The sequence below is a fragment of the Dermacentor andersoni genome, chromosome 10 (genome assembly GCF_023375885.2).
Source record: "Dermacentor andersoni chromosome 10, qqDerAnde1_hic_scaffold, whole genome shotgun sequence".
Classification (NCBI taxonomy): Eukaryota; Metazoa; Arthropoda; class Arachnida; order Ixodida; family Ixodidae; genus Dermacentor; species Dermacentor andersoni.
Window position 1 is genome coordinate 123,924,381 of NC_092823.1, and position 23,798 is coordinate 123,948,178.

Here is a 23,798-nt window from a genome sequence, read left to right on the forward strand (position 1 = left end):
TCTCAAAAAACTTGCTCAAAGAAAGCATCTAGCCTTGTGTGAATATAAATATTTTGGTTTGAAGTGAAGTTGAAGCAAATAGTAATTAGCGCCAAATAATTTCGAAGCGAATAGCTCAAATACCTGTAGGCTTTGTGTAAGACATGCAGGCGATCGATGGTGCAAACCACCTACATCCAACTGTCAAATGCACCCTCGACATTGGACAAGTGATCAATCAAGCATGAAATGCAGCAAGCTTTTGAAACAATGTTCTGGTGACAAAAGTGCATGATGACGCCGCGTGTTCTTGGCATTATGCAACATGTGGCGAGTGTAGCAATAGTCTACTGTGAGAGGGTTGTCTTTGAACGGGTGCCAACTAAGCAGATGCTGATAACTTGCTTTAGGCAAAACATTGCTGCCTGCATTATTCTCGCATATGAAACACTGACCCTAAATCCAGCTGATCCCCCTTGACAGTGTTTCATAGGCGTGCAGTTGAATATAGTTGAACCTTGCAATAACGAAATCGGCGGGGAAGGAAAAAAAATTCGCTTTTACTAGAATTTCGTTGTTGTGAAATGAGGCAGCACAGATAGGTAATGCGTTGCAAAACGAAACTTTACTGCCAAATTCCGTTAGCCTATTTTGGCAAGCTTGCTCGAGGATATAGAGCCACACTGCCGACAGTACAAAATACACCGCATGCTTCCATCAGCAGTGGCAGTACTGCCATGGAGCAGTATTCTCGGTCAACTGCTTTTCAAGATACAATCACTTTTGCGAGACTGTGTAATTCGGCACCAAATGCAGAGCAACAGCGCTCCATGCATGCAGCAGCATTTCTGCAGAGCACACTGTCGCCCGCAGGCACCAACGCGTCCGATGCCGAGCGCGAAAGTGATTGTATCTCGTATACCTGAAGGCCGTTTATCGAGGTTATGGCCTCTTCGTGCAAATCGAAGTCCAGTGCTGAATCCGCACACGATGCCTATTGGGTGGCACTAAAACCAGCGTTCTTGAATCCAGGAATGCATATTCTGGAACGATCGTTCAATCATGACCCGATACTTAGCACCTCAGCTGCGACCGCCATCTCAAGTGCTATAAACAATTTCACGTCTGTGGGTCGTGGATTTCCTTGTTTTTGCTGCATTTTTCTCGCCGAAGCACACATTACGCACTGCCCTAGGTGTGCGAAAACCATCGTCACATATCAGTAGCCACTTGCATGCCGCTTGAAACGTGCAATTAACAAACAAGATGGCGGCCATGACGTGTTTCCAGCACACGTGATTGCTTCCGGAGCTCAGTTGTTCTTGTAAACGAAAATGGTGGCACCAACACAAGTGTAAAGTGGTGGTATTTTACAAAATTTTAGTGCAAAGCAATTGCATTTACGTACATTTTGGAGCCTGCTAGCCTTGTGCGAGTAGATAATAGGCAGGATTACGTTCCAGAAAATTTTGTTATTGCAAGATTGTAGTACAGCAACATTTCGTTTTCGAGAGGTACGAAACACAATGAATCCTATGGGCATTCGCTGGGGATACAAAAATATTTCATTGTCCCGACAATTTAAGCCGTGGAATTTCATTATTCCAGGTTTCGAGTGTACTTTGCCATGAAACAGTTCACTGTAAGTGGTCTCTGCTTGTTCAGATCTACTTAACAAGAACGTTGTAAGCCAAGGTTTAGTTAAATGCAGAAACTACACAAGAAACCAAATTTTCCTGATGCAAAGGAAAGTATGTTTTCAGCTAACTGCAAGCAGCAGTGAATGTACACTTTTGTTTATATTTGTGGCAAAGAAACAGGAACGGGAATGCAACATGGAGTTTCAGCAAACCAAACCACAACCTCTGCACGTTAAATCCAGCGTGCTATAAATCTGCCACCTTACGTTGGCTTATTATTTGTATTATGAACACAATTACATTCATTACTTTTATCATTGAAATTATCACTCAAGGCTTTTCGTACCGCTTCGCAATTCGCCTCTTTTTCAGTCATTATGAATCTGACTAAGTACATAGCCAGATTGGTGCACATACATTGGGGTGGAGTCGAGGCTTGCTATTGCTTCTGCAGGCGTTGACGTGGCCGTCGCCACCTTGTCGTTGCCCGAGGAGGAGATCGGAGACGGGCGTGCCGTCTCAGGCAGGGGCCGCCGCATCTCGGGGGGCGCAGTCAGCTGCTGCCGCAGCTGATGCAAGTACGTGGCCACTACAAGTTTGTCCGGCACCGTCAGGAGGACCATGTCAGCCGGGTCCAGGAGCCGGGAAACGCCCAGGGACGCCGCCGCTTCAAATGCCTGTGTGCAAGCACGAGATGCACACAATTTTTTCATGTTGTTGCTGTAAAGCTAGTTTCACCCCCATCACACACCTTACACTTATTGTAAGGCCAGCTTCGCCCAATCAGACATTTTCCCGACTAATGGCAGCCCTAACCATCACTCACGATGAAGTCTAAGGTATTGATGCTAGTCCTTCACAGCTGCACATAACAATGTTGCTGGAATCATGCTGACATTGTCTGTCTCGTTAAACCCATTGGCTTTGCTAGTATCTGCCGATCCGAAAATCGAGCAAGATGCCATTGGACTAATAAGGCTTGCAGAGGAGGTAGTTGATTTTCAATGTACAAGCGAAGGCTGCGGTATGCAGGTTACGAGGAAACAATACTGTTGAAATGTGGAATAACACATAAAAAAGAGTGTGCCAATTACCAACTGCTACTGGGCTGCCGAACTACCTTGAAAAAAAAAAAAACTAATTTTACAGTTGTCTTATTCAGCAACACATTCCTGATTCACAAGACTTCGCACATTATATGCTCATGCTGCAAAACTCTGCATACACCTATCCCGAATCGCACAACTGTATGGTTTCGATAAACCTTTCCTTTCCTGCTTTCTCATTCAAGGGCAGCTTAGCTGTAGGTGATTTCTATTATAGAACATGAGCCACATTTTAGGCCAATAACTTTTGGGGATTGAGCCCAAGCCAGAGCAAACCATACGTCCATTGCTTCAATGAGGTGTAGCAACAGACGTTACATCATGCCAAAATGAAGCTGTCCCCAGAAGTGATCCACAAAAGGAACACTGCACTGATGCAACACAGACCAAGATGAGAAGTAGCGACAACGAAAAGGGGAACTTGCCTTTTTGCAGTTGCCTGCGATATCATGAGGTGACAGCGAGTCCATGTCGATGAGCTCGGGGTGGAAGCGGTGTATGAGGGCACAGAAGGCCATGCCATTACGCCACGAGGTGGTCAGGTTGGTCACCTTGAGCCCCGCGTAGCCACTGGTCATCTGCTGGCTCCAGGACAGTAGGTCCTTGCCGGGTTCCTGTCAGACAGGGTACAGAAGCATGCTGGATGGACTGCTTGAGAAAGCTTTGCCTCGAGGACCAAGTGTCAGGCATGCATGCGTAGGCTGATAACGATGCCATAATAAAACCTCAGCGATACGTTCCTGTTACGTTTTCTCCGCTCTTATGCTCTAAAACACCAGTCCCACTTAGCTGCCACAGAGCCCCCCCATTTCTTATGTTTCCGTTAATGGTTGTTACCATGCAGAGGCTGATAATGATACCTTAATGGAATATCAGTGATATGTTCCTGTTCCAGCTCGTATGCTCTGAAACACCAGTCCCATTGGCAGTCCCACATGCAGCAGACGCAGCTACGTACAATTGTCGCATGTAGACCGGCAATGCAAAGATCAAATAATTTTTCTGTCTTTTTGAAATTGCAGACATGCCGTGTTTACACGATTTCAACGTGGCCTCGAATCTAGCGTGCAAATAAAATTGCACCTAGGCGTAACAGGCGCCCAACTAGAAAAATATAGCATGACCCCACTTTCGTGATTAGGAAAGAGAAGATGTGTAGAATTTAACTTCACAGAAAGGAAACTTTCATAATAAAAGCGGCGCATCATGGTCACTATTTGCGCTTCATTGGCCACAGGCACCAAGCAAATGAGGCAGTTTTCTCGAGCGATCAGTTTGAGATACTACTATCACTTTTGCAAGATCTTACGTGACTCTGCATCAAACTTGTTGAAATATGCAACAGAGTGCTCCTGGCATTCTGCACAGATAGCAAGCTTGGCACAATGCCGGAAACGCTGGCGGCCGTTCACGACTTATGCAACATGTCACGAAAGCAATAGTATTTCTGAAGGCGATCGTAGTCGTGCACAAAACGAACCGACAGCAACCTTCACGAAAACATGCTCTGCTGCCATCTCGGGATGGTAATAAACACTACATCTGATGGCTCTGATGGTAAGCTCTTGCCAACGCCACAAACATGGTTTTCGTTTCGTAACCAACTGTAACGCGCAGGCAATTCTCGGACCCATATCAAAAAAGTGTATTACTGTATTACTGAGAATGCTCTCGCAATCAAGAGATCAGCCAATAGCATTGGTAGGTTCAGCTTCTTGCGATGGTGCTGCCCGAAGATACTGCAGAAGCGAGAGCAACTGATTTTTTGACGTTTTTGACACGACACTGTATATTCCCTGATGCATGCAGTGCCAGTAATATCTAGCTCACATGCTCACAGCAGTCTCTATGACAGATCGGCAACGTTTTCCTACTGTGTTCAAAAAGAGATTCAAGGCCCCTTTGACAAGTTGTTAAAAAACGTTTGTTCTTTACTTGCGAAAAGAGAAAAAGGTTATTCTCTAAGTCAGTTAATTTTCTAAGTGCTGTTATTCAGATATTTTCATGCAAGAATGTGAAGTTCAACATTCCTTATTGCTCCAGCAGCACAGAAAATTTGTTTGCATGCTCTTGCTCACTGTTGTGCTTCATTGTGCTAAAAATTTCCTCATGGTTTCTTGTCGTGGAAGTGTTTCGCGCTCGCCCGCTGTGCGTCGTCGCAATGCTGTGAAGCGTGACCTTGACTGCACGACGCCAGCAGTTTATGTTGCGTTGCGCAAATTCAGCTTGATGCTTTCTGCCTACACACAAGCTTAACCCGTTCCATTGTGTAAGCACACAGATGAGCTCAACAGGCATGCTTGTCACTTTTGCGATCCTCAGTTTAGCTCCTGCGCATCATTTCAAGCCACACCCGTGAGCCTCCCGCGAGGGCTTTCTGTGTACAGCCGTACCTGCCTTGGCTATAAGATCTAATCAGCGCTGTTTCGCAAGGTATCAGCCACAAAAGTTACGGTTTAGTGCCATGTCAACAAAAACTATTCGCAAAGGCGGCACAACTCTCAAGACACTGAAAAACCACCATCAGCAAAAGTGAAAGTACAGGTCACAACCTAAATAGCGCTACATTCATGGCGGCCATTTTTAATGATAATGTGCACACATGTCTGAAAAATAGAGTCAGCAACTGAAACTTTGGTTGCTATTATACAATGGTTTAGCAGAGAAGGTGGTGGCAGTGCCACAGTATCAATGTTTGAATAATTGAACCAGGATGCTATTCCTGTCAAATATCGCCATATTTTCGAATTTGTGACCTGATCAGCTTTGATTGGCCTGATGGCTTCTAGGACTTCTCTGATTGGCTGAAAATGCCACGACTACAGAATTCGACAATATGGCGGAATTTTAAAGTGTCCAGAATAGCACCCCTGATGCAGAAACCAGTAGGTGACTGTAAACAAATTCATCTTTGACTTCTCTTGGCTATGAGCTATGTGATGGGACTTTCTCACCAAAAGTGTCAATATCACTTTTGGTGAGTACCTAGATCAAGCTTGGTTAAGCTTAATCCAATTCCACTTAATCCAGTGCAGGCAATGCTGCCGTCAAAGGCAGGCTCTATTTACAAAAATGGTTATTTCCGCAGATTACATGCCTAGATGGTTTTTATTCTGAGATGGTGTTTTTGGGGATGTGATTTTTACGCAGAGGTGGCTTATACACGGAAAAATACACATATTCAATGGTCTCAAACACTTTAAAAACTTTGAATACTAAAATTCGAGCTGTAGCAAATATGTGATTGCATAATATTCAATGAAATATTTAAAAATGTAGGATATTCACACAAGCTTGCACAAAAATGTATTCCGCTTCATCTAGTTGAGGAAGACTAACTCAAACTGAATCAAGAAGCACTTGTAAATGCGCAGATAGGTGTAAACAGGGTGCCTACCACGTTGACATTTCCAAATTCCCTGATTTTTCCAGGTTCTCCCTGAGTGCAGCTGCAAAATTTCCTGAGTGACACAGAACTTTGTTTTATGTCATAAGGGGCTGACACCATCTTGCCTGATGTTGTTACTCCTTAGTAAGCAGGTTAAAAAATAAGAAAAACGACTTAATCCAATTCGAATAGTGACTTAATATAGTTTTAATAGTAAGGAGTAGTGTTTATATTATTCAAAAAGAAAACAGAAGTGAGGGGTTAGTAAAATGCACAGTGAATAAAATATCTTTGAAAAGCAATGGTAATACCCATTGCAAATAGAGTTGAACATTCTCAAATATGAATAAAAAGGGGATGCATACAGAAGCAAATGTTTTAGAATATGAGCTGTTTCTATCAACTAACAGCAAGCTCATTGGTATGAAGCCCGAACTTTGTCACAAGTGAGATTCTCTCTCAACAGCTGGTAAGTCAACCTCAACTGTCCTGACATACTCTCAGCTCCCGCACAATGCCTCAGTGTTGCATTTCACTGCTTTAGAGAGTTTATTTCGGTTTGGATGAGGGAAACCTGCATGTCGACATCAGCCAACACCTTGTTTTTGAGGTCAAGCCCCTTCAAAGAAGCGGCAGCACACTTCCTATCCTGTTCATTCCTCAATGCGTGGGTCCCTTCTGTTCTCGTCATCTTTCCGCCGCACATTCGCCACACCAACCATCTGAAGTATCCTTTTGGTCAGCTGTACAGCCAATGTTCGATTTTTCGGACTTCCTAGAGGCCACGAAAACGTCCAAAAAATCGGTCAGTTTGAAAAAAATGAATGCATGCCTTTTACTGCCCTTAAGGGCTCAAATCACCACAGGCACATCTGAAAAAGCTCTGAAGGCTTGCCAGTACACTTATTAGGCATATCAGTGCTCGTACTACAAGAGATGGCGAGTGCACGCGCATATAATTAAGGAATACATACTGCGTCCCGTAACAATGGCCCCATCCCATGCTTGTTATGCTTCACCGCGCAGCACTGCTGACTGCTGACTTTTGGGAACTGGCATTATGCAATGCACCGTGCTTTCCAAGCTACAAAGCCAATCGCGAGGACCACAAAGGCGGAGTCTGTGCCAGCTGACAGTGGCGAATTCTTTCAATGAAAAACACGGCACCGAATGGCAAGAAGCTTAATAGCGAACGTTGAAGCAGCTAGGCCTAGCGTTGCCGCGGTGTTGGCTGCGGCTGCCAGTGGAACTGCCTGCGATAGCGCGGGTTTGAGGCGGCGAGGTAATCGAAATGGCGACGGTGTTGGCTTTGATTAATGCCATTTTGGACCTGCGGTCACGGCAAATAGTCTGGAAAATCGTACTACGAAGGGTTCTTGTGCCTGAAATTTCAGACGCTCTTATATATAGACTCTATGGGGTATGTGTTGGTGCCGTGAAGCTGTCTTAATTGAATTAACATGGCAAGCTGGGCGAGTTGGTGATTGAACATGTTTCTATGGGTGGGCAGCACAACCCAGACGAAGGACGAGAGGAAGTACACAATACGAGCGCAGTCTTAATTATCGGGCGTCTGGAAAGTCGGCAATTGACTGTACACTGGCAACTCCAGCCGATGACACAGCATCTAAGACGATTCGTTATGATTCCTCTCTGTTACTCGAGCCAGCATTACCGCGTCTTTCATTCCCTTTCGATAAAATAACAGATAATTTTTCCTGAAGGAAGCACAAATTACCTGAGTTTTCCCTGAGTATTTCCACACTATTTAAAATCTCTGAGAATTCTTGGTTTTCCCTGTTTTCCTGATTGGTAGACACCCTGCGTAAATGCTAGTGCAAATAAATAGTCTCCCTTCTCTGCCAGTTACACTCACCACTCAGCCTGCCAATTACACTCACGGACTTAGAAATCAGGCACCCAAAATTTGGACACGCTTGACTATTCCGAAAATTCCACGGCACTACCACTAGCCCCATAGACTTAATGTATAAGGACGACAGAAATTTCAGATGCCTTACAGTGCACTGTGCAGAAATTCAGACTCAGACTGCATCGCCGTGGGCTAATTGGCCATTGAGTTGAGCAGTAATAGCAATATTTTCATTTCAATGTGTACGTCACTGGTGCCTCGAAACTGAAACTAGCATAGCCTGGTAGTCGCCGACAGCATCCAAACCACAGGACAAGCTAAGCCACTAAGTCATAAAGGCTGCATTTGTGACTGGCGAGATTATTAGTAGGAGTTTAATTCCACTCTTATCATCCACAGTTCATGGCCAGCTGATCTCATTGATAACGTGTACGCATGCATAGCAACGTGTTGACAAACTTGGGCTGATTCTTGGACAATTACTTTTTGAAGATACCTTCACTTTTGCAATATTTCATGTGGCTAGCAACAGACGCGTCAACAGGCTGCAGTGTTTTTGCACTGTCATAAGACAGCATGCTTGGCGCTATACCAAGAATTCTGTTGCTCGTAGGCACCGATGCGTCTTGTGCTAGTCACACAAAATTGATGGTATCACCAAAAGTGACAGTCCAAGAATATGGCACACCTTTTGTGACCACCTGTGGAATAATTTATTTATTTCTGGCAAATTCAGTATTATGGACTCCCGGTTATTCGGATCTTTTGGCGGTCCCTGTCGAGTCCGAATTATCAGTAGGCAACTGTAGCAGCCTGCTCCTAAAAAACAACGTACCACAGAGCATGCGCCTCAAAGAGCGAATCCAGTTTGTTCTGCAGTATATACATGAGACCCTCTCTTGAGCATTAAAGGACGAAATGCTGCCTTCCTGTTTAATATTTGCAGATGCAGATTTTCTGTTCACACTTCCTCCAAAGCGATGCTCCTACCATTTCTGGCGCAGCCGAAAGGTGAGGTAACTCACCGTCGGAGGTTCCCGGTTCTCTCCTAGAGCCTCGATGGGTTCGCTCAGCTGTACGCCCGGTTCTGGTGGCTCTGGTGGCGGAGGCGGTGGTTGGACAACCATCACTGCTGCAGACGGGCTCCGCAGCGACAAGTCTACAAGGAGAGAGAAGTGGCTCGTATTTCATGTTTTAAAAATGATTCATTCACGCACTCTGTCATGTAACAGAAATGCTGCATATGTACACTACACGTCTAATTACATTCTCAAAGGCTAGCTTTTGGAAAGATAGCAGCTTACTGGAATACATTTTTGAGGTAAGGTAGCTTTCACATCAAATTGAATCAAATAAAATACCACAAAATCTGACCCAACCTTTGACAATTACAAATCATGCACAAGAAAACCAGCTGCTGCTTGTGCTCAAGAGTTTGCTGTCACCATAATGTTTCTTGCAATTACTAGAGGGCACTGTAGCGCTAATGTCTACAGGAGCTGCAAGCAGGGTGGTTCAACAAGCATGGGAATTATGCAAACATGAGAACAGTGTAATAACGGTGAGACATTTTTTATTTACTTTGTTATATCCTACAATTCGTAATATTTGTGTTAGTTGTGAAGTCAACTTCCGTTAATTCGACCCTGACGGAACCAACAACATCGATCCAATTTGATGAGCAAGGTGCATAAACAATGCCAAAACACAGGGCCAATTGATTTGGCAGTATTTGCCGATCTCCCCAAGTCAAACGTGCACCAATTTTTTATGTGTCCAAAGTTGAAAACGAGTGTAGAAATTACATTAAAGCCCCTAAACAAAGTAGCAATGTAACATGCAACCGACTTTTTAGCATGAAAAATATGTGTTGCACAATGGTGGTCGGTTTTCTAAATCCAGCTTCGCCGCACAACTTTCTTTTTATAGTCAGCTTCACCGCAGTACACCTGTGTCCTACGGTTTCGTTCTTGTATTTGATTGGAGTACAGGAAATTATCGGTCCAATTTTCTTGAAAAAACAAGGACATGCATTGGAATCAGGTAAATACCGTAACCGGACATTATCAGCTATGGTTATTGCTTGAAAGCGTCCTAGGGAGGAAGTTATAGATGCCAAAAATAGGCTTTTTCAATGAGTCATAACGTGCGTTCAGTGCATTCACTGTCCCCTAAGCTAAACCGAGACAGACATTGCCACTAAAGGAGTCGCTATTGGGGTCGCTATAGGGGTCAGGCACATGCGTGCTGACCGGCCAAGTTCGAACTACACAGCGAAGGCCGATCTCCACTGATCCAGTTAACAAAATAATGGCACTGGCCCGGTCCGGGCCAGTACCATTATTTTGTTAACTAGATAAGTGGAGATCGTTACTTTGTTACTTCAGTGAAGATCGAATTAACCGAAAAATCAAATTCTGGGATGAAATTAATGGAAGTCTACTGTATCAAGGTTCGACTGTATTAAGGCGTAAGCCTTTAGTGGCTCATGAGCGTCCGGGCGCAGTCCATGGTGCACGCAGGAAAGCGGTGATCACTGGTTAGGGGAGCAAGGAGGGGAAGTGCCATGCCAGTAGCGCTGTGAGAGTGGGTGCGTGGGAGAGCGCGGACATGCACGTGGGGGTGCGCGCACACCAGCGACAAACCTTGCAGCCATATGGCTGTGATTGCATCACATGCTCACAGCCACAGCGGCGTCCGTTCGCAGAACAGTCCAGACAACAGCAACAGAGGCAGTCATAGATAGGCCTTCGCCTATCGCAGTTTAGCTCAGCAAAGTGCCCATAGATTTTTTAAATACTGTCAGAGTCCACAAGCAATTAGTTATAACACTTGCTTCCCCCCTTAATTATTTCTACAATTCAATTTCAACTATAGCTAATTACCCCCATGTTTTCCTTGGCTTCATTGTTTGTTGGTTTTATATGGTTGCAATTAACCAAATCGAGCCCTTTTGTTTCCCTTCTTCTCATTCATTCATAGCAAGAGTCTCGAATCCGGCAGCCTTGATGCCATTAGTAGCATATGAGGGTTTATTAGTCATGTGCCTCCTCTCCCAAGTTCTTGTGTCAAGTGACGCCATCAGGCGAAAAACGGTGTTCTACATCTACCTGCCATTGCTCTGAGTTAGGCTGGCCGAAGCACCCAGGGCTAGATCTAGTACACATAAACGTCCAAGTTAGTGGATGGATTGATGGCTGTTGCTGTAGCATAATTGGCAGCGCATCGTATGCATAATGCGAAGGTCGTAGGTTCGTTCCACACCAGCAACAAGTTATCTTTTTGTCAACTTTCCTTATCTTCATTATTTTTTACATTTCAATTTCAACCACAGCTAATCAGCCCATGCTTTCCTTGGCTTCATTGCCTGTTGGCTTTATATGGTTGTGATTAACAAAAATCGAGACCCTCTGTTTGCCTACTTAACATTGTCTCTATGAAATGGCTTTGGTTTCGGCACTGATAAGGGTGGGTGCACCATGATGTTGTGATACACTGAATCCCTCCATTCATGCAATGGATGCAGCTATCACGTGAGCACAGCTGGGAGGAACACACAGCCTTCTTGCTTACTTTTGTAAGAAACACTAACACACCTAGCCTTAACTGTTAGACAAGGTCAGCAAATCTTGCTCTGTGGCATGACACCGTGAGTAACATCAATGACATTACTCATGGTGTCATGGTCCAGCATGACACCATGAGTAACATTGTGCTGGACCATGTTAATCATGGTCCAGCATTTTAAGATCAACTTTAGTATCAAATTGAAGCATCTTGTGTTCCCCAACCTTCACACTTGCTAAATACCATTGTTTTAGGTACAAGAGGCGGATGATAGAGTTGGTACAACTATGAAAGTATGTGCCAGTACGTCTTTAACTTATAGTCAAATATTTTTTTCCCTGCAGAAAAACATTTGAACTCCACTTAGAAGTGCATTCATGTGAAATTAATACAGTAAAACTGCGGTGATACAGTGATACAGTGATACATTTTTTAAGGGACTCTAGGAAAAAGTAGACAGTTTTAGTTTAGCATACGCTATACCATTGCGTATGCTATAAAATTGCAGGTCGTCACTGTGTATGTGCAAAAGGCTAAATGACCCATAGCGTATAGCGTATGCAGGCTATTTCTCAGATTCAGCGTTAGCGTCCTTGCGTGGTTTGTGGAGTTTGCGTGAAACATGGCTGCTGTCCCGGCTGCCCGCTTCAAATTGAATTTGGCGTTGCTTTTGTAAAATGCACTTCGTTCGTAGCAAATGACTATAAACGGCTTTTGCTTAGTCTCAGGCCGCTTCGACGACAGAGTATTATGGATAACCTTGTGGTGCTTTCGTGATCGCTTTTCGTTTCGAACAAGTCGAAGCCTAATGAAGGAAACGTTCGAGATGTCAGCGCCACCTATAACTACAGTCGGGAGATAGCTGCAATGGCGCCATATGGCCTCTGAGATCCAAAGATCTCGCAGGCCAACTAAAACTGTAAAAAATGTACGCTGCTTAGCATACGCTATACTATAGCGTATAGCATACGCTAAACTAAAGCTTTCTCATAATACATGCTGGGAAAAGGTAACAATTAGAAAGGCTGCCAGTACAGCTATTAGGATCTTGGTGCTCGTACTGCTACTGGAGTTGATGCATGCCTGCATGCGTGCAATGCGTAATTACAGGACATGTGCTGTGTTCCATGAGAGGGGCCCCTTTCCACCCTTAATACGCTTCACTGCATAATACAACTCTATTACGGCGAAGCTGACTTCAAAAAACCTGCAAAAACCACAAATGTGCCGAGACAAGTTTACTGAGACTGATGATAGCATATTTCAGGCATTTTCGGATGAGGCCACGGGTGGAACTTGACAGGTATACATTTATAGTTTTTGTAGCAATATGCGAGAGTGAATTTGCATCTGCACTGGCAAATTTACATGACCACCTCATTCAAAAGCAACATAAGATACGGGAACATTACAGAATGGTCATGTATAAAATGGGAAGATAATACATAGGAGTCAATAGGCTTGAGATTAGGACTGCGAAAGTGCAACGTGGCAGCCAGTAAAATGCAACAGCAAAGAAAGTACCAATGGTTTTCCAGTCTGCATACCAAGTTAGTTTCCTACTACTTATTACACGTGGGTAAAATTTGTAGGCTCATCTGAAATATGCATATAGCACGAAAGAATAGCTTTATATTCGTACATATTCACACTGTATTAATTGTGAACTGGCAGGCAAAGTGCCTCGCATCTCATAACAGCCTTTAAAATGGCACATATTGCAGAGATTACGACTGCAATTTGTGCAAATGAATGGATGCAACTGCGCAATTTCATTAGAGTGTGCACTCTCAATGGAGACTCTACGTGCCGAGCATCATTTTCCCAATCACAGACGGTGACATGTTGACCTGCTTTTCTCCAACAACTACACACGTCATCAAAATCCAGATTTCTCTCACTTAAAGGAGCCCTGAAACAGTTTTATAACTAATTGTAGAATGACATCAGTAGTAAATTACGTCACCTCACGAATCTCCTGCTGCAAAAATTTTTCAGGCCCTTCAAGCACAAGTGAAGTTAAACGTAGTTATCAGACCAATGAGCAGCTTCCTTTCTCCTTTCATTTCCACTAGCGTGCTGGAATCTACACAGGGGAGACGGTAAGGAAGTGAAAGGGAGCCATGGCCTACTGGCCCTGTCCAAAGGTTGAACGTCTTGGCGGTGAGGCAGCTCACCGCCAAGACGTTCGTTCCATGGCGTGCCTGGTGTGCCTGCCATGGTGGCTCCCCATGGCAGGCACAGTATTTGCACTATGCTTTTCATCTCGGGGCCATGTAAGCAGATGCGGCAACGCACAACTGTCATGTGTAGACCGGCAACGCAAAAATGAAACATTTTCTGTCATTTTGAGATCAGACACACACACACACACACACACACACACACACACACATATATATATATATATAATATATATATATATATATATATATATATATATATTTATTTATTTACCTCAAGTGAGTAATTATTGTATTATTCAAAATGTTCCAGCCATCATGAAATCAGCCAGTAGCTGTCGGTGGGCCCAGCTGCTTGCAATGATGCTGCATGATGACATTGCGACGGAGAGAGCAAGCAATTTTTTCACTGCTGTTGACACGAGATTGCATAATCCCTGCTGCACGCAGTGCAATATTATTTGGCTCACATGTTCACAGGAGCCTCTTCCACAGATCAGCAACATTTTCTTACTATGTTCCAAAAGTGTTTCAGGGCCCCTTGAAAGGCCAACAGCAGCAAAATTTTACTTAAAACGACTAGATTTAGGTAGTGCAGATACAGAACAGCCTAAGCACAACATTCTACGTTTATGAAATGAGGGGATGCATCACACAAGGCGTGCAAAAGTAGGCGTTCTTTTATTACAGAACTAGAAGAATCGCCGCAATTACTACTCATCAAAAGTGATGCATGTCTAAGACCACACAGTGCCTCGGCATGACCTCTAAGATCAGGCAATGCTTGCGGCTGCCCACGACGTACTGAGAAGGCGACGATGGGCCAGGACTTGCATCATATGCGTCAGCCACCACGTGCATGCATTTTCTGCTTAGGTGCTGTCTAAAGGTGCCTATTAAAAAAAAATTTGAGAATTACCAGCCCTGCAGCTTTATCAAGGTTGCTTCTGTAGTATACGCAACTCATTTATTACCTATTCAGCTAAAGTGAAGTTTTGTTGCAGTTGGCCTTTGAGCATTCTGTTCGGATTTACGGGCTCAGGTTCAGTACATCGCGAGATGGCGACAACCAGCTGAATGAGTTTGACTGGTTTCATAATAAAGAACAGCAACACTGTCTTGAACATTGAACCCCATTTAACCAACCAACCAACCAGTCAATACAGTGTCACAACTCACCGAGGTCGTTGTCGGCGATGACTGGGGACGGCGTAGGACTACTGTCACCGCCGCTCACAAGACTCGAGCAGTCGGCTGCCAGCCTCGAGAGCTGTGCTGAGGCCTGCGGGGACGCTTCCTCCTCAAAGTCCTCAAGGTTGGCGTAGTCCGGTGCCGCCAGGGGAGCCGCACTCAGCAGGCTCGCTATGCTCTGCATATCCTCATCCCTGCACAAGCATGCGCGCCGCTTGAGTCTATGCTAGCTTCCGACCTGAATGCGACACCCGAGAAATGGATAGCGGGAAACATCAACAAAATCTCACATGTGGGCTGGGAAACAAAAATGCAGGGAAAGTGCATGAACCTCCGACATCAAGAAAAGCACAGTGAGGCTTGGTTAATTTGGTACTTATTAGTATGACAATGTGCATAACTAATACACATGGAATGATTGTGCTAAACGATTACAGTCGATACCGGATATATCGAACTCAAAGGGAATCTCAAAATAGTTTGGTATATCGATAATTCGAAATATGAGATGTGTCTACCTGAAGATATGAGATCTATGCACATCTCGGACAGCTTCCCAAGAAAGTGACAAGCGGGTACTTACCAATTTGCTTCTCCAAGGCTGTGTCGAACACTCAAAAGTTGACCTATCTTTTGCTCTAAACATTGCAAGTCACTCGTGCTGCAAAATGATTGTTGATATATTGATCACAATGCTAACTATAAAAGCCTGCGTGCGTCACCCGTATTCAGAGACTGTGGTATGCCTCACACACGTCAAAGCAATCATTGTGCATTTTTATTCCAGATAAAGTAAAAATGAACATGCCGCTATAGCAAACTAGCCTGCATGAATATGCGCCATGCCACCAGCAGTGCACTTGTACTGCAAATCGCACGTCATTGTGCTTGGTGGCGTGTCCGTACAATACAAACAAAATTTAAACGGATGATCGTTGTAAGTGGGCAAAGAGCTAGGCGAACTGTTATGTTGGGTTTCAAAACCAACTTCCTGTTGGAATCACTTGTCCTCTTCTCGAAGGCCCTAAGAAGCTTGTTTGTCTTTTCTTGCGCACTGCTCAGCACTCTGATATCTCACAGTCAATACATCCCTTCATTGTCGGCTCTTCCCCTCCGGCCCTTGCGTCTGTCGTCACTACGCACACACTGTTATTTTTGAAAGTGGTTATCAGCTTGCAGAATGTCCCAAGTCCACTCCCACTTGCACGTAACCGTGCGAGCAAGAATAAAATGCATTCAGAACAGACCCACAAATTGCACAGCAATGAGTCTTGCATGCGGTTGTAGCAATTGGGGTCTTTCCGTGAAGTGCGGATGCGGAGTGCAGTGGTTTTGTTAAATTCAAACTGTAATGCAAATTGAAGGGGTGTACGGTAGCGCGATTAAAAGACGGGACAAAAGACGACACACAGGGACACACACAGCGCTAAAGCACATCAATAAAAGAGCCCTATGTACTAGAAGTAAACTTCACGAGGGTTGCAATGTGGGCTTGCTGATAATGCACCTTGAAGGGGTGTACGGTAGCGCAATTAAAAGACAGGACAATCACTTTTAATCGCGCTACCGTGCACCCCTTCAAGATGCATTACCAACAAACCCACATTGCAACCCTCATGTAATGTAAAGATCTGTCCAAATGGAGGCTGGGGTTTTCGTTTTGGCCGCTCACAGGAATCCTAAAATGACGTTCGCGGAAAACCCTTGTCTACAAGAAAACAAACTTGGCAGTGCAGCATCTCCAGTTTGGCATCCCATGCCGGCGCCACTCAGTGAAAAGATCCAAAGCTTTTTTGTGGAATGCATATCTGACCCGGAAGAATCTCGCATTCTTGAAGCAGAGTGGTGCTCTGCTCTTGCCGATGACGAACGGCCACAGATTTCATCAGCCTTCCATATGCGCATCCAGAAAAACTGAAAGCACCCTGCACCTTTTTTCTCCATGACATGTACTGCCCTTCAAATTCAATCTCTTTGACAGCGCCTGCCAAAGCAGTGCCATTTCAAATTTGTCACCATTAAAATCTTCCGATGACACCATCGCCATTAGGAGAAGCGCTACACAGCGTTCTATATATTGAATGTGGCAGTGAATGAGAGTTCGATGTACATGTAGTACATCGCTATACTTGTGAGTAGAATTTTCAAGATTTTATAACTGTTCGATTTAGGCAATAATTCTATATATTAGAGTTTGATATATCCGAGATCGTCTGTATAGACACACATGGAGGAAAATAATTATTAATTCTGCACCAATTTGACATGCGTCGATTACTACGATACTGGCACGTACACCAAGCATGCATGTGAGGTGTTTGGATGATAAGAGAGCATAGAGGCATGCAAAAACATATGGATATTGTGGCAGGCAACAATGCGATGCTGCTAAACCATCAGAAGTGACACAAATTTTACAATCCCACCCAGCCTTCCTAATTACTCTCAAACAAGCTGATCTAAGCCATCAATTCATTTAGCTTTCTCCATTCCTGTCAAACTAGCAAAAGTGTTGTAAATTGATTTCGCATAATGCATTAATGAGATGAGAATTTTGCTATCAATCCAGCCAGCTTTCTGTTGTAATCCCAGGCAAGCAAGGCCACAATTTTATAGTGATGCCATTTTTGATGCTAATGTTTTTTCACTTTTTTTTCGCGTTCGTGAGTGGTAAGAGCAACGCTACACCCCATGCGGAGCATCGAACGCGGCCACTCCCGAATGCGATAAGTGTGAAAGAGCACTAGGATCGAAAAAGGCATCGCTACAAAATAGTGGCCCAGAAGTTGTGCTACCAGCACAGCCTGCTTCCTGCATTACTTTCGGATGAGCAGAAGAGCAAGCAATGGAAACGTACGTGGCCTTTCCCTCCCGCAGCAGGCTGCATGAGAGAGTGAGCAGCAGCTGTGCCTCAGTGCACTTGGGTGTCAGCGGTCGCATGTGCAAGACCACCTCCGTCTGCGTCGGCTCGGGCCGCGCAAACTTGGCCACGTTCACCACGCCAACAGCTACGTGCCGCCGCTTGCCTTGGGCTGAAATCTGCAGCAACGGGAAAGTTTACAAGTGGTTCACAGTCAAAAATGAGAGCGTCCGAAATTAGAGCTACAAACGAGGTACAGTATAAAGAAAGCTGGTCGGGAATAGCCTTCCCGACCACAATGCTTCGACTAATCCTGCGTGCTTTAAATCTGTCTTCGAAGAAACTGACTCCTTTATTTACCAGACACTTCAATTTTCAGTGCACTTTCATATGCCTTCCCCTCCACCCACGCACTCTTTCATCGTCGCTGCATGCTCTAACCAAGACGGAGCAGTACAGCTAAAGTTAAGGGTCACACCAACACACCAGAAAAAAGCTCTTCTACTGTCCTCCCCTACACCCTTGCAGGATGCTGAATTATTGGAAGCTTCACAGAAGTTCAGTGACGCACAATGAGCGGGCCCCGCTTCCTTCTCAGAACACATAGCCATTTGTTGCCACAATGGCGAATGAACAACCGACAGCTTTAACCCCAGTGACCTCTGCATATTGTCTTTTACCCATTTATTGTATCTTAAGAATAATAAACTGAAACTGAAACTGACGTCACGCGCAGGACCCTGTCGGCATCACAGTGTGCAAAGGAGGGAGAGGGAAATCCTAGAGAGGAGTGCAGGATTGTTTCTTAAATTTGTGGCTTCGTGGCTTCCCCAAAGTGGGCAGAGCTGCCAAGCTCGACAGATATCATTGTAGCAGTATTCTACTTAAAAAGTGTTCAAAATGTCAGAGGTGGTTTAGGAAACTTTTAACACGATCCAGCCTCAGCTTTCCATTCGTGATCCAGCACAACTTAAGAGCGTGCCAGGAGGAATGAATCCCGGCGCCACGTACATCTTCGACGACGAAGCTCCAATCCTTGTCCTCGAAGACGTTGCTGTTTGCATCGCGAAACAGCGTGACGGCCACCTCCACGTTCTCCGGCACAGGCCAGACAACGCGTCCCCGGTACGGATCGCGAATAGTAGGCTCCCATGACCTGGCCTGCATTGGAGGTCATGCAAGCAACAGTTCATTACTGCTCTCCTTGTCTGTGCACGTGTTGGAGGCAGCGGCAACAGAGATATCACAAGCGAAGAAAACTGGTACATGCTTGCCAAAAAACAAACAGCGCAAGAAGAAGCAAACAGACGTGGTCTCGCAGTTAAATTTTGTTTAGAAAGAACTGTGACCATGTGGCATCAAGAAATCACGCATGCACGTTATGTGAGGAAAACAAACAAAACAATAATCAGATTGTGAGGCCAGTCTTTCTTGCACGTTTGCTGCCTCTCCCATCGCAAACTAACAATCTCGGGCATCCTATCTGCTGAGAGACAATGCCTGCTTTAGGAAAGAAGCCCACTCAGAAAGGGCACCACACTTCTCTAGACTGTGACAAATGAACGTTGTGAAGAAGCATTTGCCGCCTGTGGGTCGTCCTGCATAGAAATCTCATAAAGCTAGATAAAATGCATTTTATTTCAAGCTAGAATGCAACAAATTAGCTGTGTTTTCCCCAGCGGTTGTGTGAAATTCACTCCTAATTATAAATGGGACACGTCATGGGAGCTGGCACTGCATTTTTGCAGTGGGGCTGCCAATTCTGTCCAGGGCTTAGACATTCTCTGGCTCACAGAAGCAGTGTACCTGGCAAAAGTGGGCCGTTAAGATACTATGGAACACCTGCTTATCACTTCACTGGCACAACATTTCGTGAAAACTCTAGCAACAGATGTTTCCGCTGACTCATACCTGGGAGGCAACCCGGCGTCCCCTCCGAGTCCATATGACCAGCAACTTGTGCGGTTGCCTGCAGAAAGTGAAACAACCACATCAGCGCTAGCCCAGGACACATTGAGCAGTCTGCACATGAACGAAATAATTTTTTCCCAAGAGTTATTTAAGGTAGAATCATTACAAATCAGTACAAAGAGCTGTCACTCTTTAAAGAACTCGTGCGAGACTATTGCTTCAGCTGCTAAGTACCTGTGTTTCTAGGTCATCACATGGGTACATACACGTGAGCTTGAAAGCCAGAGATGAAAAATTGAAAATTAGTAGTGTAAATAATTCTTGCAATTCTTTGACATGCTTCCTGCATTTCATTAGGACAATATGCAAGCTTCTGATATAGACCTGAACATGGTGTCCTAGCCGGGGCATGAAGTGGCACTGAGGAGAAGTGTCAGATCGGTGGCAGCACAAGTATACAACCAGCACAAGCAGATCACTAGCAGTACCGGACAATAACATCACGTGACAGAAAACAGCATAGAGAAAGCCATGGAGAGGGGAGAACTAGTACAGGGTCACAGAACAAATCCACACTCGGTTGGCACGACAACAATGGCAACAGGGCAGTGATGATTCTGTTGCCATTTTTGGCCACCAGGTGACGCCAGCATGCAAGGGGGCTGTGTGGAGCCACAGAACAAAACAAAAATAATAATGACAGGAGGAGAAACTGTATTCTGTGGCAACGTGACAAATGCTCACGGTGTCAGAAGCGCTTGCATGTTGCTGCCATCTGAAGACAACAGCACCAATGTTACATGATCTTGCTGTCATCTTGTTCATGCTGTGCTGGCACTAATCAGAAGTCCTGTCTTTCCTTGATCCATGCCTGGAGCCTCTGTGACGCTGTTTGGCTGAATGAAAAAGGTTTGCAACATTCTCGGATGCTTCTCGTGCAATGTACTCGAAATGGCTTGCACACGCACCACTTTTTGCTACCGGTAACCATCAGCTCCCGGTAGGAGGCCACCAGCTGGAACTTGGCCGCATGCTTGTTGACCCTCTGCAGGCGCTTCCAGACCGAACTCATGCCGCGCCTGGCTGTTTGCCGAAACCTGCATGCCACAGAGGAGAAGAGGCCAATCAGATATGAAGAAATAAGAAAGTGATAGACCTGCCAAGCAAATGTGTGTAAGAATCCCAACAGACATTGAGGCAAACAGAGGCACCAGGGTGTCTACTACATGGAATTTTGAAATTCCCTGATTTTTTCATGTTTCCTTTGCTGGCAGTCTATGACAGTGAATGTACACATGCAAGATAGAAATTATGGTTTCTAGCTTGCCAAATTATGCTATGTCAGCCTGTAATTTTCAACAAGTATTACCAGTTAAGTGTAATCCAGGTGGAAGCGCTGTCAGATTTGACTGAATGAAGCGTTTCATGATACCCCAACCGCTTGGCCATGCGCACACTTACATCATCAACAAAAGATGCTACTATATGCTTATTGCATAGGTCCTGTTAACAAACTTCAATCTCTTCTGGCATACTGATAGCTTCACCAAAACAAATGTAGCTATCAATTTCCCTAATTCAAAGCAACTGGGAAAAAAAATTCCTTGAATTTTCCCGGACTGACAAATTCCCTAAAAATTTCAAGCTTTTGAGGCGTTTTTCTAGTGGGAAGCACTCTGGGCACATTTAACTGCAGCATCTTCCATCAAAAGGGGACATGAGTATGTGCAAAAAGCTATCCCCTCTAAAGGACAGTTCCAAAGCAGACAGATCCTTTGGCCATTATGCTGCTGGATATTATGGTTGGTCAGTGCCTCAAATTGAGCCATCAGTAATGCTTCTTACATATGGGTAGCCATGTTACTTGGCTTATTTATGAACAAAGATAAAGTGAACAAAGAAAGTACACAGGAGAAGGTACAGTGAGTAAAAATTGAAACAACTCTGTATAACGCACACAATGCTATAACAATAAAGCGACAGGCTTGGCTGCCAGGTAAAGTGACCCAAAAATAGATATTTGTATTTAAAAGCTCGATGCAGTCTGACCTTCACAGGTATATACACATTGCCTGTCACAACTTGCACCCTAAAACGAAGAGCATTGCTGCAAGCTCCCAAAGCCAACCTGACACACTTAGGATTAACCTCTACGCTTTGTGCACGCAGTATGCAAACCATAAACACCTCTCTCATGACTGTTGTACATTGTTGCACACTCTTTAGACATTACTTTGAATGTTCTACATAAGGTGCCATGTTTTAACTTATAAGAAGTAACTTTGTATATTACATATGCATTCATATCTCAATACTTTGCCGTTTTAGTCTACCTACGCTTTGCCTGGCTTCACTGACAGCTCCACAGAAGTCGAACCTCTCATCTTCAGGTTCTTTATTAGGTCACTTCGTATATAGTAAAACACTCAAATTCTCTTCAATGTCAAGGGCATAAAAGCCTGGCTTGAACACTTTCCCAGAGTGCTTAGCACAAGTCTGGTACTTTGAGAGCTTTAGAATGTGGAGTTGAAATATAAATCAGAGAGATTGCACTGAAGAGGTACACAAAATGTTTCACCAATACACCCACATAGTGCTCATCGTAACTGCTGTAGAAATACTTCCCCACCGTGGCCAACTGCGCTAGCGGACAGTGCGAGATTAGCATAATTTTGTGCTTTAATTTTCTTATGAAACCTCCACTGTAATAACAGACGTTCTACTGAGACTGTATTCTTCTTCACACAGTTGTCTACATATTGTGGTTAATCTTCATATTGCTCTCCTTTCAGATTTCCTCCTTCCAAGGTGCTTTCTTTTTTACACTTAAAAAATGTGGATAATTTATTTTTGAATATACCTACGTAACTTTGCATGCAGTGTGCACCCCACATGACTAGCATACACCGTGCAAACATTGTCCATACACATATCACGACAGGTCTTTCTATATATTAAAAATTTGCATGTCAGAGATGAATCTGAAGTGTCTCCTGTGAAGTGCGTGTGAAGACAGCATGTCAAGAGGCAAGCATCCAGCTTCTGCTACTGTTCTTAAGTGGGACGACCCCTTCGGAAGGCCAAGACGTACTCGAAGACAGTCGTTTCATGCTGCCTCAAGTTTTCTCTTGCTTGTGGGAGACAATTTATGCAAGAATATGTCTAGAACCAGTGCTACATCTAGCTTTCGGCTGGCCATCAGAAGCATATCTATCTCGATTCCTGCTCAGGTGTCACCTATTATGTCACAAGACATACCACCCTGGACACTATTACCACTAGAAATCATGTCGTATATCGCTTGAATTAGTGCAAAAAATAAAATGCCTCCAGCAGAGACTCATCAGGCTGCTCTAGAATATATGCGTAAAGAATACGCAGCTGCAACACATAACTTTTACGGATGCCTCTACAGCTCAACGTTGCTCATCGTGTGGACTTTTTGTGCCCTCTACGGGACAGCGATTCTCGTTTCATCTTCAGCGAACACCACTATCTGCATTAGCGGAGCTATATGGCATTAAAGGGAAGCTGAAAGGTTTTCCAGAAAAAATGAGTGAACATCTGTACATAATGGTTTTCAACCCTCCGAATTCGAATATCGTATCGAAATTGAGCGAAAGAAAGCGCAAATATCTTTTATTTCGACGAAAAGTGCAGCAGCGGACACGCCCAGCTCGTGCGTCTCATTTCCGCCTGTGATTGGCCGGGCGCCTCGCGACGTCAACACTAGTAACCGACCGCTGCCGCTACACATGAAGCGCGGTGCCAGGTAGTTTGGTGCTGTTTTTCTGAGACGGTAATGGAAAATTTAGAGAGACTGCGTTTTTCTGAGGAGTTCGGCGTTACTCCCTACATGTACGAGCCGATTGCGAAGAGCCGGCCTCTCGAAGAAGCAAACGATGCTGGTGCGAGCAGTGCTTTCGACGCGAACGAAAGCAAAGTCTTGGGATCTCCTCGTGTTGGAAATGCTCTTTGGTGAGTATGTTTTTTGCAAAGCGATCTAGTGATCTCGCCAATCTAGTGAGCTTGTTTCCGGTCAAACAACTGTAGTGTAGTGTTCCTGCATGCCTCCTCGTGGAACGTAAGCGGGGATGCGA

At 44.6% G+C, this 23,798-nt stretch overlaps 1 protein-coding gene across 6 annotated transcripts in view; it reads right to left on the reverse strand.

Moving 5' to 3' along the window:
* The window catches only part of Ehbp1 (Eps15 homology domain containing protein-binding protein 1), a 75,795-nt gene that overhangs the window by 46,106 nt on the left and 5,891 nt on the right, over positions 1 to 23,798 (reverse strand). For 5 of the 6 annotated variants that reach the window (XM_055077968.2, XM_050192490.3, XM_055077967.2 and 2 more), the window contains exons 2-9: positions 20,667 to 20,795; positions 19,699 to 19,756; positions 18,799 to 18,948; positions 17,785 to 17,966; positions 14,916 to 15,121; positions 9,012 to 9,145; positions 3,151 to 3,339; positions 2,037 to 2,296 (exon numbers count right to left, since the gene is read on the reverse strand). In XM_055077968.2, the coding sequence (XP_054933943.1) occupies positions 2,037 to 2,296; positions 3,151 to 3,339; positions 9,012 to 9,145; positions 14,916 to 15,121; positions 17,785 to 17,966; positions 18,799 to 18,948; positions 19,699 to 19,756; positions 20,667 to 20,770 (1,283 nt within the window). In that variant the 5' untranslated portion in view covers positions 20,771 to 20,795. Of the gene's footprint in view, positions 1 to 2,036; positions 2,297 to 3,150; positions 3,340 to 9,011; positions 9,146 to 14,915; positions 15,122 to 17,784; positions 17,967 to 18,798; positions 18,949 to 19,698; positions 19,757 to 20,442; positions 20,595 to 20,666; positions 20,796 to 23,798 lie in introns of those variants that run through there. The other variant, XM_072285023.1, reaches the window with a different exon arrangement.